The following is a 16,703-nucleotide window of genomic DNA, read 5'->3' on the forward strand; positions in this document are numbered from 1 at the left end:
ATTGTTAGGCCTCTTAACTGAAAACGTAACGTTTACTTCGTGAAAGCTCTTCAGTACCTAAAACTCGTGAGGTTACAGAAAATCTAATACATAAACGGTCAGATACAACTGTGACCATGGCACGACAAATATTTGTTATAACTATTATAACAAATAATTGTTGATATAATTATTATTGTTACAATAATACATACAAAAGAGATGAGATTTTTTTATGGGAAATGACTTTTTACAAATGACGTTTTGTAGGGACAGCATCAGAATAGTAGCTTTATTTAAAACTACAGAATTTCCCAAAAGGAAAAAAAGGTCAGTTTTTATAAAGAGAGTCATAGAAAGTCAAATAGGCCTATACATTTACCGGCCACATTTTTCTACACCTTGCGAGAATCCGGCTCGACCCAATTTTCTCTTCGGATCTGCCTTGATTCTTTGTGACAAATTCAACAAGGTAGTCTACTGGAAATTTTCCTCAGACATTTTGTCCCATATTGACATGATAGCATCACACAGTTGCTGCAGATTTGTAAGCTGCATATCCATGCTGGAGGTAGCCATCAGAAGATGGGTACACTGTGGTCATAAAGGGATGGACATGGTCAGCAACAATACTCAGATAGGCTGTAGTGTTGACACAATGCTCAATTGGAACTAATGGGCCCAAAGTGTGCCAAGAAAATTCCCCCACACCATTACACTACTATCGCTAGCCTGGACGGTTAATACAAGGCAGAATGGATCCATGCTTTCATGTTGTTGACGCCAAATTCTGACCCTATCCGAATGTCACAGCTTTTTCAATCTTCTGCTGTCCAATTTTGGTGAGCCTGTGCAAATTGTAGCCTCAGTTTCCTGTTCCTAGCTGACAGGAGAGACACACGGTGCATCTAGTGCTGCTGTAGCCCATTCGTCTCAAGGTTGGACATGTTGTGTATTCACTTCAGAGATGCTTTTCTGCATACCTCGGTTGTAACAAGTGGTTATTTGAGTTACCGTTGCCTTTTTATCAGCTCGAACCAGTCTGGCCATTCTCCTCAGACTTCTGGTATCATCACGGCATTTGCGCCCACAGAACCACAGCTCACTTTTTCGGACTATTTTCTGTAAAGAGATGTTTGTGTGTGAAAATCCCAGTAGATGAACAGTTTCTGAAATACTCAGACCAGCCCATCTGGCACCAGCAACCAGGCCATGATCAGTCACTTAAATCACCTTTCTTCCCCATTCTGATGCTCTGTTTGAACTGCTGCAGATCGCCTTGATCATGCCTCAATGCATTGAGTTGCTGTCATGTGATTGGCTGATTAGAAATTTGCGATAACCAGCTGTTGGACAGATGTACCTAATAAAGTGGCCATTGAGTGTATATTATATTGAAATATGCTGTGAAATGGTTGTGCTCAAAACATGACCGATCTTGCAGGCTATATAACCTTAGTGTTTTAAAAACATAAGCAGACAGTTCAGACTGTATTTTATCTTACACTAAGTATTACATTTATGTAATTTGTGTCTGATCTTCATAATATCTCATCTACACTGTAGCATTAGTCACATTGTACACAATATTAGGCTACCTTATTATTAGCATGTACACTTCTGGTCAAAAGTGTTAAATAATTAAGATCCTTTAATGTTTTGAAAAGAAGTTAAATTCATCTTTTTCTAAACCATTTTACAATTTAGATTTTGTTAAAGCAGCTTAACGTAGATGATTAAAAGTAAATTAAAAGTCATAAACATATTTTAGATTGTGAAACATTTCAGCAAATCAGGAGGACAGGAAAGTAGTGGTGGAAGTCTCCTATATTTTCACTAAGCCTGCATTTGAGCATTATGAATGATGCTATAAAATAATGCCAGGTTTACCACTAGATGGCATGATTATGGAAAATAATAAAAAGCAGTAGTTTGCTACAAGTTCTTAAAAAATAGGAGTAGTTCCTAACTTAGCTTATATGTTTACCATACAAAACTAATTTACAGACAATTAAAAAGTTGTGTGTTTAATGTTATATGGACTATGTGTCACTTGATTTATTTGTTTTACATATTTTGGTGTACAAATGTTTTATAATCCTTTTATAAAGGACACCCCCCTATGAATGTAATATAGAAATAGTTCATAGCTGAGACTAAAAATAGTTTTTGAGCATGTCCTACGTCATCACAGTTTAATGAAGGATTATGATTAAATAGGCTGATGTTTTTGACACAGTCTACACCGGATATGCGGTAACATCCAAGCACTCTCCTTTCACTTACATCCCCCTTTTCATCACATCATCTCTCTCAAACGCTCTGCTTTGCTTCATCATTAACCACCAGCTGACGACTAAATAGGCTTTAACTCCACAGGCCACTAAATAAAGAGGCTGAAGCAAAGAGAACATGTAAGATCACGTTACATGATTTTTATTAATACTTCGCCTCTCGTCTTTCAATTTGTCAAGCAATCTTGAGCTATTTAGCGACCTTGCGCACACATATGATCTTGTGCATACTCTAACTGTAGCGCGCTCACAGAGTTTGAACATGTAGGCCATAAAACTAAATTCTCAGCTCTGATAAACAAACCGAACATGAATGCTAGTCGGTCGTGTGTCATATGCACCATTTTGGCCAAAGCAGAATTGCAAGCCAGAACTGACTGCCCAAAATGCAAAATGACATCTGTGAAACCTAAGGAGGTTTCAGCCTCGTCCCGGACTGACCTAGTGCCACATTCTAGCACCAAGGATAAGCCAAGTGCGACAAATAAGACACCCTCCACCCCATGCCCGTCTCCAGGCCACGTCTTGTATTTTTAGCCAAGATCTGAGCGCTGTAACACTTAATATGGCATAGGACGTCTTCCTGTGTGCCTTAAGAGCTCTTTCAACTTTATTACGTGCTACTTCAATCTTTATACTCTTTCATTCATGCTTAATCTTTAGTTGTACCAAATGCACAAACTTTCCTTGTCATTTTTGGACCATTTGAATTTCTATTCAGAATACAAACGACTAATGCGAAATGTTTAATTTGTGAGAACACTTTATAATAACTACACACTATAAATCATCTATTAAGCATTAGCAAATAGTCAGTTTATTATCTGTTAAAGATTAACTCTACATTAACAGATGTTGGTAAGCATAACTGCAGATAAAAATGCTCTATTCTTGACCAATAAGCACATATATAATGTTCTTATTTATTGTATTTTCATTATTTCCATTTCATTGTATTTTCATACTTTAATTATTATATGTTCATTAGTAAATTGAGTATCACATCATTTACAAACCAGTTATTTGAGAGAAGTTGCTGGTTTTTAAAGATTATTCAGAATGCACAAGTAAAGGATTAACAAACTATTCAAATTAGCATGTATATATCTTATTAGGCAAATATTACTAGTTAATTTGTATGTTATTAACTCAACTTCATCCAGTTTGTGACCTAATCTAAAGTGAGGACTATTTATGCTTTATGCAGTGCATCCAGAAAAATTCATAGCTCTTCCCCTTTTCCACATTTTTTTATGTTACAGCCTTATTCCAAAACGGATTAAATTCATTCATTTACTCAAAATTCTACACGCAATACCCCGTAATGACAATGTGAAGAAATATATTTTTTAAATTGTTGCAAATTTATTAAAAATAAAAAAACCCTGAAAAATCACATGTACATCAGTATTCACAGCCTTTGCTCAATACTTTGTTGATGCATCTTTGGCAGCAATTACAGCCTTAAGTCTTTTTGAATATGATGCCACAAGCTTGGCACACCTGTCTTTGGGAATTTTTGCCCATTCCTCTTTGCAGTACCCCTTAAGTTCTATCAGGTTGAATAGGAAGCGACGGTGTACAGCCATTTTCAGATCTCTCCAGAGATGTTCAATAGGATTAAGGTCTGGGCTCTGGCTGGGCCACTCAAGGAAATTCACTGAGTTGTTGTGAAGCCACTCCATTGATATTTTAGCTGTGTGCTTTGGGTCATTGTCCTGCTGGAAGATGAACCGTCGCCCCAGTCTAGGGTCAAGAGCACTCTGAAGCAAGTTTTTATTCAGGATGTCTCTGTACATTGCTGCATTCATCTTTCCCTCTATCCTGACTAGTTTTCCAGTTCCTGCTGCTGAAAAACATCTCCACAGCATGATGCTGACCAAACGTAACATCTGGCATTCACTCCAAAGAGTTCAATTTTAGTCTTATCAGACCAGAGAATTTTGTTTCTTATGGTCTGAGAGACCTTCAGATGCCTTTTTTTGCAAATTCCAGTGGCTTCCGTCTGGCCACTCTACTATACAAGCCTGATTGGTGGATTGCTGCACAGATGTCTTTCTGTAAGGTTCTCCTCTCTCCACAGAAGAACGCTGGAGCTCAGACAGAGTGACCATTGGGTTATTGATCACCTCCCTGACTAAGATCATTCTCCCCCAAACACTCAGCTTAGATGAAGCTCTAGGAAAAGTCCTGGAGGTTCCAAACATCTTCCACTTATGGATGATGGAAGGCACTGTGCTCATTGGAACTGTCAGAGCAGCAGACATTTTTCTGTAACTTTCCCTAGCCTTGTGCCTCGAGACTATCCTCTCTCGGAGGTCTACAGACAAATGCTTTGTCTTCATGCTTGGTTTGTGCATTGACATGTTCTGTCAACCCTGGGACCTTATATAGAGAGGTGTATGCCTTTTCAAATCAATCAACTGAATTTACCACAGGTCAACTCCAATGAAGCTGCTGAAACATCTCAAGAATGATCAGTGAAAACAAAATGTACCCGAGTTCAATTTAGAGCTTCAGGACAAAGGCTGTGAATACTAATGTACATGTGATTTTTCAGGATTTTTATTTTTAATAAATTTGCAACAATTTCCAAAAAAACTTTTTTCACATGGTCGTTATGGGGGATTGTGCATAGAATTTTGAGAAAATAAAGTTACATAAAATATTGTGGAAAAAGTGAAGCACTTGTACTATAGCAGTATAGGGTCAGTAAGCCCTTGTTAAAAGTAGAAATCCAATTCCTGAAATCAAGAAATAGTGATAAAAATAATTATTAATATGCAAATCAATTAAGATTAAGATGGGCTGCACTACTGTCTCTATCTCTCTTATTTGCAAACTCTCTCTCTCATGTCAATCTCAGTATCTCTCTTTCTCATATCAATCTATCACTGTCTCTCTCTCTCTCTCTTTCTTCCCCATATCAATTTATCAGTCTCTCCCTCTCTCTCTTTCTAAGCCCACCCCCTAAAACACTCTGGACCCTGTTGCTCGTCTCTTTTAGCCGTGTGTTGGGGTTTCAAACAGGGGGCCTCAGGACTTGGTCTTGTCTGTTCTGGGTGGCGGGGATCACAGGTCCTTTCGAATCCAATTTTATGTTTTAAATTCAGTGGAACTACACATTTCCCTACTTTAAGTATTGAATCATGAAGTGGAACCTTGTGTTCCTTGGGCTCCTCCTGACCTTCGGGCAGCTGTCATGGGGCCAGAAGGGTATGGACATCCCGGAGTACGATGGAAAGGACCGCGTTCTTGAACTTAACGCCAAGAATTACAAGTCTGTGATGAAGAAATATGACGTGATGGTGGTGTACTACCATGAGCACGTAGGATCCAGCAAAGTCGCCCAGAAACAGTTTCAGATTGAAGAGCTGGCCCTTGAGGTGGGTTTGGGCAAAGGGAAAGGGGAGTTATTGGTAAGAGCGATTACCAGTTTAACTGTAGGCAAATGTGAAGTGTGTTGCCACCCTGCAATTACACTCTTCATTTACATATATGCTTCACGTTTGCCCACAGTTACACTTGTAACATCTCTTACCAGTCAACAAAAAATTGTTATGGCATACAATGGCACCTGACATAAAGTTTCAAAGTACTTGTTTGTGAGACTAACCTGTCTTCGCTCAAGCAAACCACTTGTAAACTAATGTCATAACCATTGTTATTGTTAACCTAATACTTTTCCTGACAAAATAATATATTAGATAATATTAGAATAGTATATTATTAATATTAGAAAGATTACTAAATATATATTTAAATGACAAACTATCGTATATGAATATATAATTGAGCCAGAAATTATTCATACCCCTGGCAAATTTAAGCTAACAAAGGTAAATTAAAGGTGAGAAATATTTTTTTTTAAATCACAGTGCTGCCTCTTGTACATCATCTTACTATCTTTTAGAAGAAGTCTTTCATTTATCATCAATAAAAAAAACCTTTACATTTAAGGTAACTTTTGCCAGGGGTATGAATATTTCAGGATTGACTGTGTATAAAATAAATGTTCCACAATATTATTAAATACTGTCTAAACATATAATTAATAGGTCAAACCCTTTCTTTTAAAATTTTCTTTCTTAATTTATTTTTAGTAAATGGTAAAGATATAGCCAGTCACAGGTAAGATGGATACACTTTAAAAAAAGACAAAAAAGTGGCACTGTGATAATATGAAGCTTTGTATCATGACTTTTTAGGTGTTTACACCATATTTTGCATTATATATGCATTAAATGTTAAATTGAAATGACAAGGGATGTATGTAATTTCACAAAAAGATAGGTGGTGATTAGCTGAGTGCAGTACAGGAAAATTAATCTAAACTACTAAGTGTACTAATCTATTTTTAGCACATATTCACATATATATACACTGATGTTATAAACTGAACTGCATCTGAATTTGCTGTGACTGAAACTGTATTTGCTCTGATACGTCAAGCATTTGTTAGTGCCCATTATTTTTGATTGTCCAAACCTGACAAAGGACAATTGTAAGGTCATTAAATGAACACACTTTGCTAAGGGCTTTAAAGGAGCAGTTCTCCACCAGAGATGGGAATGTGGTGTCGGTTCCTCCAGCCATTAGAGCACTCTGCAATATGGTGTCTGTGTTCATAAATCTGCTGATGCCACACAGTAAATTTGCACCCTGAGCACTAGCTCGGATGGCTTATTTTTCAAAGGAATTTGTCTTTCTGGTTTTAACCGGTATGCTTTGACTGTGGGTTTGTCCCCAAGTGGACACCAAGACTAATATTAAGTAGGATCCAAAAATGCATTCCTCGTATTTTCAAAAATATATACTGTGAATTTTATTGTTTAAAAGGTGAAATGCATGATATGAGTTACGTTCCTACAGCTGAGTGTGTTACACTGTATCCAACATAGTATTTTGTGACATAAGCAAAATTGTCACCTGCTGGCCTTATTTATGTTAGTACTGCGTGTATAGGGCCTGAACGACAAGGCCAGGGGCCAAACTATTAGATTACATAAGAAAACATGAATCGACAATGGTGTTGCTGTTTACTAAAAGTATTAAAAAATATAATAAAATTAAAATAAAATAAATTTCTAAATATGCTCATTTAATGTAAAACAGAATTTTAAAATGCATGTTTCTTTAAGTTAAAAGATTTAAGTATGTGTATTATTAATAATAATAGCTAATTTAATAAATGAGCTAACTTAAAACATTATATATATATATATATATATATATATATATATATATATATATATATATATATATATATACACAGTGCTCAGCATAATTGAGTGCACCCCATTTTACAAAAAAAATTTGTATCCATTTCTTAGTGAATATAGGCAATGTATTTTGGTGCATTTAAACAAAAAGATTTATTAAATAGATATATTTATTAAAATAATATTTTAGTCACCAAACATACTTTAAAATTGAAAGATAATACAATTAAATTCAAACAAAATATTGCAAAAAAATTACAAACTACAAAATTTAAACTTTTTTTTTTTTGCTTTGATTTTTTTTTCCTTTTTAAAATTTGTATTTAATATTTTTCTGTAACATAAAATTGTGTGTACTAGTTTTGGATGCTATTGTAGAGATAAGCTCCAGATTTGGCTTTAGTACTGACTAATCCAATGTATATGCATGCATGGAATATTGTATAGCTTACTATTAAAAATATTAATTTAAAAGAGAGATTTGTAAAGGGTCTACTTAAATTTGCTGAGCACTGTATATATATATATATATATATATATATATATATATATATATATATATATATATAGAGAGAGAGAGAGAGAGAGAGGGGGGGGGAAGAGAGAGAGAGAAGAAAGAAGATCTAAAATTTACAATTTAATTAGTTTTTTTTTTTATATAAAAAAAGTATACAAAAACTGTTAGAATTAATAATAGAAAAATCCACAAACTTCAACTTCTGACCAGCATTTCAAATAAACAAAGACAAAGAGTCCCAATCAAACATGCTAAAATACATGAGCCTATTCCCTTAAAGTCTCAGCAGGCAGAATTCAGCTCATGTGGTCAAAAGGTTACACCATCATTAGCCGTGCTGTCACCTCCTCAAAGCAACAGTCCTCTGTTGTTATTGAACACTTTGTGCAAAGCTCACAGTTGTGGTCCTCAAGAGACAACAGGCACTGATCTATTGTGTTGGATAATAAGATTAAATAAGATATTGTGTTTAAAGGACCATGCCACAAAAGCTATTTATTTACTTACAAACTTGCTTATAATTAAATGTTTTATTTTGCGAAAATATACAGTGCCTATGAAAAAATCCTCATACCCTTTGAATATCTTTACTCACATTACAACCTGCTTTTAAAAGACCTTCAAGATAAAGATTCAGTAAGGCACAGGTTAGGAGAAGGCTAAACATTTCAAAAGATGGGAAGGTGATTTGGAGTGTGATTTGATTTTAGGCTGACAAATAACAGGATATAGAACATGACAATAACATAATAATGATAAATAACATAGTTTTTCAAAGAGGTATGATGATTTTCCATAGGCACTGTATGTGTCAATGTTATTCAAAATATAATGCTGCAGTAATGGCATACATTGCATGCAGCCATTTATCTAAATAGACCTCTGATTTGAAAGTAATCTGTGGTGTAAAATATACGTTGTCTGTTCAGACGGTTGTATGATTAGTATGTGTGACACCAGAATACACTGTACTCAGGTGCTGATGTAATGTTACATGAGTTATAACAGCCTGTGTGAGCACATGAAATCTGCAGTGTTGGCTGAGAGTGCCGAATGTTGGGCACATTACTGTACCTGTCAGCGGATCCCGGGAACCTGAACGTCACCAGAACCTTGCCAAAATAGTCCCGGCTGATCACTTCACAGCACTAATTATAGACTTCATTGCTGTCATAGCTGTTTGGGCACCAGAGGCCTGCGATGCTTCATAACAGAAGATCTGCTTTCTGCCCTTATAGAAACTCTGGTATATGCTCTCATTTACACCAGTGTTCTGCTTAAAGTTCTTTAACGAGCAACAAATGATTCTACTTACAAAAAAAGTATATAAGAGAAAAAAAAAGAGAATACAAAGTTCTTAATTGTGTTATTATTATAAACTCTAATACTTATTTATTATTCAATGCAGAGATGTTTATGGTAGATTTGATTGGAAAAGATGGAGGGATGCAAACAGGATGAAGATAAAGGTGGCATCAAACTGCTGGATCTGTATTGAAATAAATGTGTCCTCTTTCCTCTACACAGATTTTGATTTGACAAAAGCAAACTCCTTGCAGATATCTTCTCTTGTTGACGCGTGGCTTCTTGTGGGTCACCTTATATAGCCGAGAAGATCTATTTGGCCTTAAGCCTCTAGCTGAGTTTAGCTTTAGATTTGATTAACAGACTTATATTCCTCTTACACCCCCACCTTTGAGCTCTAAGATAGTAGACTAAACTGACAGGAAAACCTTGAGATATTAGATAATACTCAAGATGTACAATCAGGCACATTGAAAAAGAGAACATTGTTTACGTACTGTAGATATTGTTGCACATAGATAAAGAACTATAAAAAAACAAAGTATTTGTACGGATTGAAATGTTTGGATAACCCTTTTAAAGGTCTAGTTCCTATAGTATAAAAAAAGTCAATTAAAAACTGTGACTAAATGTTGTAATGCAATTTGTTTGTAGCTTGTGGGTGTTTTTGCATTTGTTAGCATTTCGAGTTACATTGTGGGACCTTTAAATCTGCTCAAGATTTTTAGTCGTTTGAAAACATATATTGTACATTTTTATTCTCATAAACTATATGGAGCAGGCAGTAATTCTTTCTACATGAATTTTACTTTATTTTTCATAGAACCTTTGCAGAAACTTGTCAAAATTGTTTATTTTTTCTTACTGGAGGCTATATTGGCATGTGGCATTAACACATTATTTAAAATTTCTTGTTTACACTGGTTTCTGCAAACCAGCATAAATAGATAAAAACAAGGGGAAACTTTTGTTTTCTGTGCTCTGCTTCCATGTCAGTACCATAAATGAGAGTCACAGCTTTTAAAATTCAAAAAGGGCAAAAATCATATATTAAGAAGACCATGTATAAATACCAAATCTCAGACTGAAACTGTAGTCTAAATCATTTCCCTGGCACATTAAATAGATAGTTCACCCAAAATAAGTATTATGTCATCGTTTGCTCAGCCTTCACTTGTTTCAACCCTTTTTACATTTATTTTTTCAAGATATTCTGAAGAAAACAGCAGCAATTAACTTGCATCGTAAATTTGTTTCTACTTGAACATCCCTGCTGATTACCAATACTCTTCAGAATATCTTGTTTTGCATTTAACAGAAGTAAAAATGCTGTTCAGAAACAGTAGGGTGATTAAATTTTCACTTCTTTTGTGTGAATTATCCCATCAATAAAAAAGGCATTGGACGATTCACAAATAACTAATTTAAATCTTTTTGATGATCTCCACAATCTGAATGATTTAGTTACAGAATCAATTTGGTCAAACCATCTAAAACATAAATATATGTGCATATATTGCATAAGGTAACTTGGTATCTGCCATATTGAAACACTTTATAAACATGCAAGATCAAGAGACAGTAACTGTGTCAGAACCCTATTTAATATGATCATTTATATCTGCAGTTTAGCATAAAGATTTTTACAAGATTTAATGTTGCATATAATATTAATAATTTTGCATATATATATATATATATATATATATATATATATATATATATATATATATATATATATATATATATATATATATATATATATATATATATATATATCCCACCATAGATATCTGTGTTTGTTAGAAGCATTTGCTGTGCCATTTTATTCACTTTGAGCAAGTGATGAGCAACATGTGTAATGTTGACTGTTAGAAGATGTGATGATCACATGATCACTTTTTTTCACATTACAATTTTCCAAAACAAGGTCTCATGTTTGTTTCACGTATGACTTCAACATCATATTGACCATGAGAAGATCATGCGTATTTTTCTGTAAAGTTTATGCCACTTCTGCATCCTTTATGACGTGTAAATTCTTCATTTTCAGTCTACTGCATGGAAAAGAGTTTCAGAAAGTCATTTTCAACTATTCTACAGGTCATGGATATATTCTGCACAAACTACTGAATTGTGTAAACTATTTTAGAGTTCAAGGTATAGATAAAAATACTCAATGACAAGGAAAGTGTGTGAATATACAGGAATACAGAAGCAATTGTTTCATCTGTTTCACCCCAGTTCCAAATAATGTTTGGTGCACCTGTTTTCACCTCAGTCCCCTGTTCTTGCAGCTCAGCAGGCACACATAGACCTGCGATTGGTGGAGGCAGCTGTCCATCAGATGGGTCAAGTTTCACACCGATTTAGAAAGTGCAGGAGCAGCGTTCTTGATGGCGGCTTTTATGGATGTAAGACTGTAGACCAAACTAACTACAGTTCTTACAGCATAGCCTGAAATATCTGTACAGGCTGAAAACAAATGTGCTGTCCTGGTCCAACAGTGTGTTTGTATTACCAAAACCAGCTCTAAGGCTGATAATTAGAACATAATGATTGTGTTGACAGGACACAAACCCTAAAAAGATCAAAACAAGTCCCTTTATATTTGTGTTTCAACATGAACAGCTCTCAACGCAGTTACAACTGAAGCACATACACTTTTTATTGAGCTGAATACCAGTAAATGTTGTATTCTTTTGTTACACAGCTTGCTGCACAAGTCCTGGCAGACTTTGACGATGAGGATATTGGAATTGGCCTACTCGATGAGAAGACGGACAAAGCTGTTGCCAAAAAGCTAGGTGTGTGCATTCAATATGACCATATCTGTGATTTGACAGGCTTTACTCCAGCTAATACTATTTTACTGATGTACTGGTGAACATTTCGATTTAAAACATTGAATGTTTGAACAGAAAAAAAATACACCACAGAAAAGAATCTAAAATAGAAATTCATATAAACTTCTAGTCTTTTCAAGAGAGGTTTATGTTATGCATCAAAAAAGAATTTGTGTTTATTTATGTCTACTATTTTAAGGGATTTTCACCTAAACATTTAAATTCTGTCATCATTTACTCTCCCTCCACTCCCTACCAAACATTTTTGAGAAATATCCCCACAGGAACAAAAATGTACTTGTATTACTATACTTGTGGGTGTATCTGGTCCTATGAACACACTGTAAAAATGTTGGGTGCCACTCATTTATGCGATTTGTGTTGGGACAACATGAAGGAATTAAGTTAAATATTGATTTTTACACAATTAAGTAGACTAAACATACGTTATTAAGTTGCCCCCAACCCAAAAAAAATAATAATAAAGAATTGTGTTATTTAAGCTCATTTTAAGTAAGTAATTTGAACAAACAGCTAACATATATTTTTGAGTACATACAGATTACAATGAGCACTCACTAAGAATTTTTGATGTTGGAAACTGGTAGATGTTCACTTCCATAGTATTTTCCCCAGCATTCACAAAATATATTTTATCTAATATATATTAAAAACATCCATGTCAACAACATCCCGTGGCACTTGTCGTAAAGAGTATGGGTGTAACCCCTGGTGTCCTCGCCAAATTCCCTCCATTGGCCCTTACCAATCATTGCCTCCCAATCATACCCATACACCAAATTAGATCTATCACTTTATCTCTCTCCACTACATCTATAGTTGGTTTGTGGTGAGCGCACTGGTGCCATTGTCCTGTGGTTGCCATCGCATCATCCAAGTGGTGGTGTCGGGAGACCTCCCTCATGATTGTGAAGCGATTTGGGTGTATAGCCATACATGATAAATGCCCTATATAAACACACATTACATTACATTATAACTAAAAAGAAACTAAATTTTTCAAAATTCAGAAACTCAAAATTTTCCTGTTTTGAGTGAAAAATCCCTTTAATGCAAAAATGTCAATATATAATATTTTTGTCCAGGAAACAGGATGACAGTTTTTTTCACGTTTTTCTTAAAGTTTAATTGGATATAATTAGCCGTTTTTGTGCTATATTGATGTCTATTGCAAATTGCTTTCAGAAGAACAAACATGACCTCTTGTGGTCATTTCCCAAATTGGTCTACAAACATCCACAAGTTTTCAGAGTTTGTTTGTGCTCTTCAGGTCTGGATGAAGCTGACAGTATCTTCATCTTCATTGAGGATGAGGTCATCGAGTACGATGGAGAGCTTGCTGCGGACACACTGGTGGAGTTTATCTACGATGTACGTGAAATGAACATGACCCTGTTTGTTGTTGTGAACTTTTCATCTTGCATGAAGCAACTTCCTAATCACCTTCACATGTTTTTGTTTACTCTTAAAATGACTTTATGCTCTTCCTTCCTCTTCCCTTTGTTTTCGGCTTGGTCCTCAACATCAACAATCTGTCTTTTACATCCTTTCCTGATTGACTTTTTTCTCAGGTCATTGAGGATCCAGTTGAGATCATTGGCAACGTACGTGAAATGAAAGGTTTCAATAATATTGAAGAGGATATCAAGCTGGTGGGCTTCTTCAAGAGTGCGAAATCTGACCGTATGTATCAAATCAACATGTAATGGGATTTTTCCCCCTCATAAACCAAACTATTAAGTTGGTATACTGTATAAAAAGTTTACTAGGGGTCTTGTGACTTTTAGACTACCATGAATATGAAGACGCAGCAGAGGAGTTTCACCCACACATTAAGTTCTTTGCCACTTTTAATCCAAAGGTAATTTTTGTAATCTGCACAATTCTGTGTATGCATGGATGTACATGTTATATGGTATTTTTACTTATCTGTTACCAAGTTATAATCTAATTGAAAACTTCAAATCACAGCACATGGAATTTTTTTTGTATAAACGGAAATGTTACCAGTTTTTTTTTTTTTTTTTTGCTGTTTTTACCTTTTAAACACCCAAAGTGCACACTGCTGTTGCCACAAATACCAGTTTAATTAAGAAATTACCCTTTTTGCTATCACTTTCACTTTTCATGGGTGTAATAGTATTATATGCATGTTCACGTTGCTTGTGGCTTCATACATTTTTTTACTTCATACATCATTAATTAAATTAATAGTAAAAGTAATAAAAGTATTAAAAGCAGCACTTTTATTACTAAACATATTATCAAAAACACCAACCCAAAATAACAGTTTCTCCATTGAATAAACCCTTGCAATGGCTGTTTTCAGGTTGCTCTGAAACTAGGCTTGAAGTTGAATGAGGTGGACTTTTATGAGCCCTTCATGGATAAACCCGTCGTCATTCCTGGGAAACCCTACAGTGAGAAAGAACTTGTCAGATTCATTGAGGACAATGACAGGTGTGTTGACTAATATAGAAAATACTTCAGAATAAAACATAAAATCATTATTGAGCATTATTGAAAATGCCTCCACAGGCCAACACTGAGGAAAATGCAACCCCACAACATGTATGAGATCTGGGTAAGCTGGTGCTTTGTTGTGATGCAGTCATTTTAATGGTGCTTGCAAGGCAACATTGTATTGATATTGCTGAAACATTTTATTTTCTTCTCTTTTTTGACAGTGTGCTACAATAGATTGAGCTTGAACCACTTTGCGTACAGAATCTTTTCAAAGTTTGTGTTAGATACTGAGATGAATGAGAATGCTAAAGGATAGCGCTGTTCTTTAAATGAACCATCAAACAATCAATATATATATATATATATATATATATATATATATATATATATATATATATATATATATATATATATATATATATATATATACATATATATATATATATCATGCTTTGGTGATTTTGGTGGTCTTTTGTGGCTGTTATATATACTGGGGTTGGACAATGAAACAGAAACACCTGATTTTAGACCACAATAATTCATTAGTATGGTTTAGGGCCTTCTTTTGCGGCTTACACAGCGTCAGTTCGTCTTAGGATTAAAAGCCACAAGTCCTGCACAGTAGCCAGTGGGATTTTAAGCCATTTTTCTTGCAGAATAGTGGTCAGGTCACTATGTGATGCTGGTAGAGGAAAATATTTCCTGACTTGCTTCTCCAAAACAGCACAAAGTGGCTTAACAATATTTAGCTCTGGTGACTGTTCAGGCCATAAGAGATGTTCGACTTCACTTTCATGTTAATCAAACCACTCTGCTAGCAGTCTTGCTGTGTGTTTCAGTGCATTATCAACCTGATACATGGCACCACCTTCAGGATGCCATGATATTGCAGCCATGCAGCCATGCTTCACTCTGGGCATGCAACAGTCAGGGCGATGCGCCACTTTGGGGATAGGATTGAGGGAAAAAAAGAGAACGTGGACTCGTCAGAAAACAATACATGTTTCACATTGTCCACAGCCCAAGATGTTTGCTTCTGGTACCATTGAAACTGACGTTTGGAATAGGCATAAGTGACCAAAGGTTTGGCTATAGCAGCCCGGCCATGTCATGTACATTGACCTGTAGAGCTCCTGATGAACTGTTTTAGTTGAAGCAGGACTGCTTAGGTGCACAATTCTGCTGGTTTTTATGTTTGTTGGATATACAATCTGGGATAGCATCCCAGATCCTACATCTCTTTCAGACAGCATTCTCTTGCATCCACAATTATTCCTGTTGGATGTGGTTCATTGTTCTTGTTGGCATGCTGACATCGCTCTGGACACTGTTGCTCTTTATACATCCTCTAACAGTAAATTAGCCAGTGGTTCAATTGTCCAACTCCTGTATATATATATATATCACTGAACTGATGCTGCTACTTTGGGGATCAGTAAGCTGAAGTTTTCATGTCACAAACAAGAAAGATGAATTATTCATCATAAATTATTACCATGAATTATTCTTGTAACTTTTTTTCATTTGTTCAAATAAAATGTCCTGTATTAAATCAGTGCTGCATGAAGTTTTATTTTTTAACTAGTAGAGAACAAGTTATCTAGTGTAGCTTTAAAATAGTGCAAAACAAATTATTGAAAAATGCATCATCAGTCTGTAAAGAAGGTCATCATCATGCACCAAATCCTTTTGCTGCCTTGCAAGCACTATTTACAAATATGGTATAATCACACAGGGTTGTCTATTAGAAAACCATCTGTGTGGACACGACAGAACTAATAAACTACTTGAAATTCTGAGTTAATGAAGATATTTGAAGATGTGATCTCATGATTTGTAACATCATAAGATCTTTCCCTTCATGTAGTGTAACCATCATTTTCTGACAGGAGGATGCTCTTGATGGCGAACATATAATTGCATTTGCTGAGGAGGGTGATCCAGGTATGAAAAATATTTAATATGCTGCTTTTATTGATTCAGTTAAATTCTCTTTTGAATTTACCTGACATGCTTTTGGGTCTCTTTCAGATGGCTTTGAATTCCTTGAAAT

At 35.2% G+C, this 16,703-nt stretch overlaps 1 protein-coding gene across 2 annotated transcripts in view; it reads left to right on the plus strand.

Annotated features, from left to right (window-relative positions):
• Nucleotides 1–5,269: 5,269 nt before the first annotated feature.
• casq1a (calsequestrin 1a) overlaps nt 5,270–16,703 on the plus strand; it is a 14,583-nt gene continuing 3,149 nt past the window's right edge. Inside the window, 9 exon segments of one of the 2 annotated variants that reach the window (NM_001003620.2) lie at nt 5,270–5,659; nt 12,031–12,124; nt 13,455–13,555; nt 13,756–13,867; nt 13,972–14,045; nt 14,514–14,644; nt 14,723–14,768; nt 16,540–16,594; nt 16,682–16,703. The exon segment at nt 16,682–16,703 is cut by the window's right edge and continues 79 nt beyond it. In NM_001003620.2, coding sequence (NP_001003620.2) covers nt 5,423–5,659; nt 12,031–12,124; nt 13,455–13,555; nt 13,756–13,867; nt 13,972–14,045; nt 14,514–14,644; nt 14,723–14,768; nt 16,540–16,594; nt 16,682–16,703 — 872 coding nt within the window. In that variant the 5' untranslated portion in view covers nt 5,270–5,422. 2 annotated transcript variants of the gene reach the window in all.

The sequence above is a fragment of the Danio rerio genome, chromosome 2 (assembly GCF_052040795.2).
Source record: "Danio rerio strain M-AB ecotype USA chromosome 2, GRCz13ab, whole genome shotgun sequence".
NCBI lineage: Eukaryota > Metazoa > Chordata > Actinopteri > Cypriniformes > Danionidae > Danio > Danio rerio.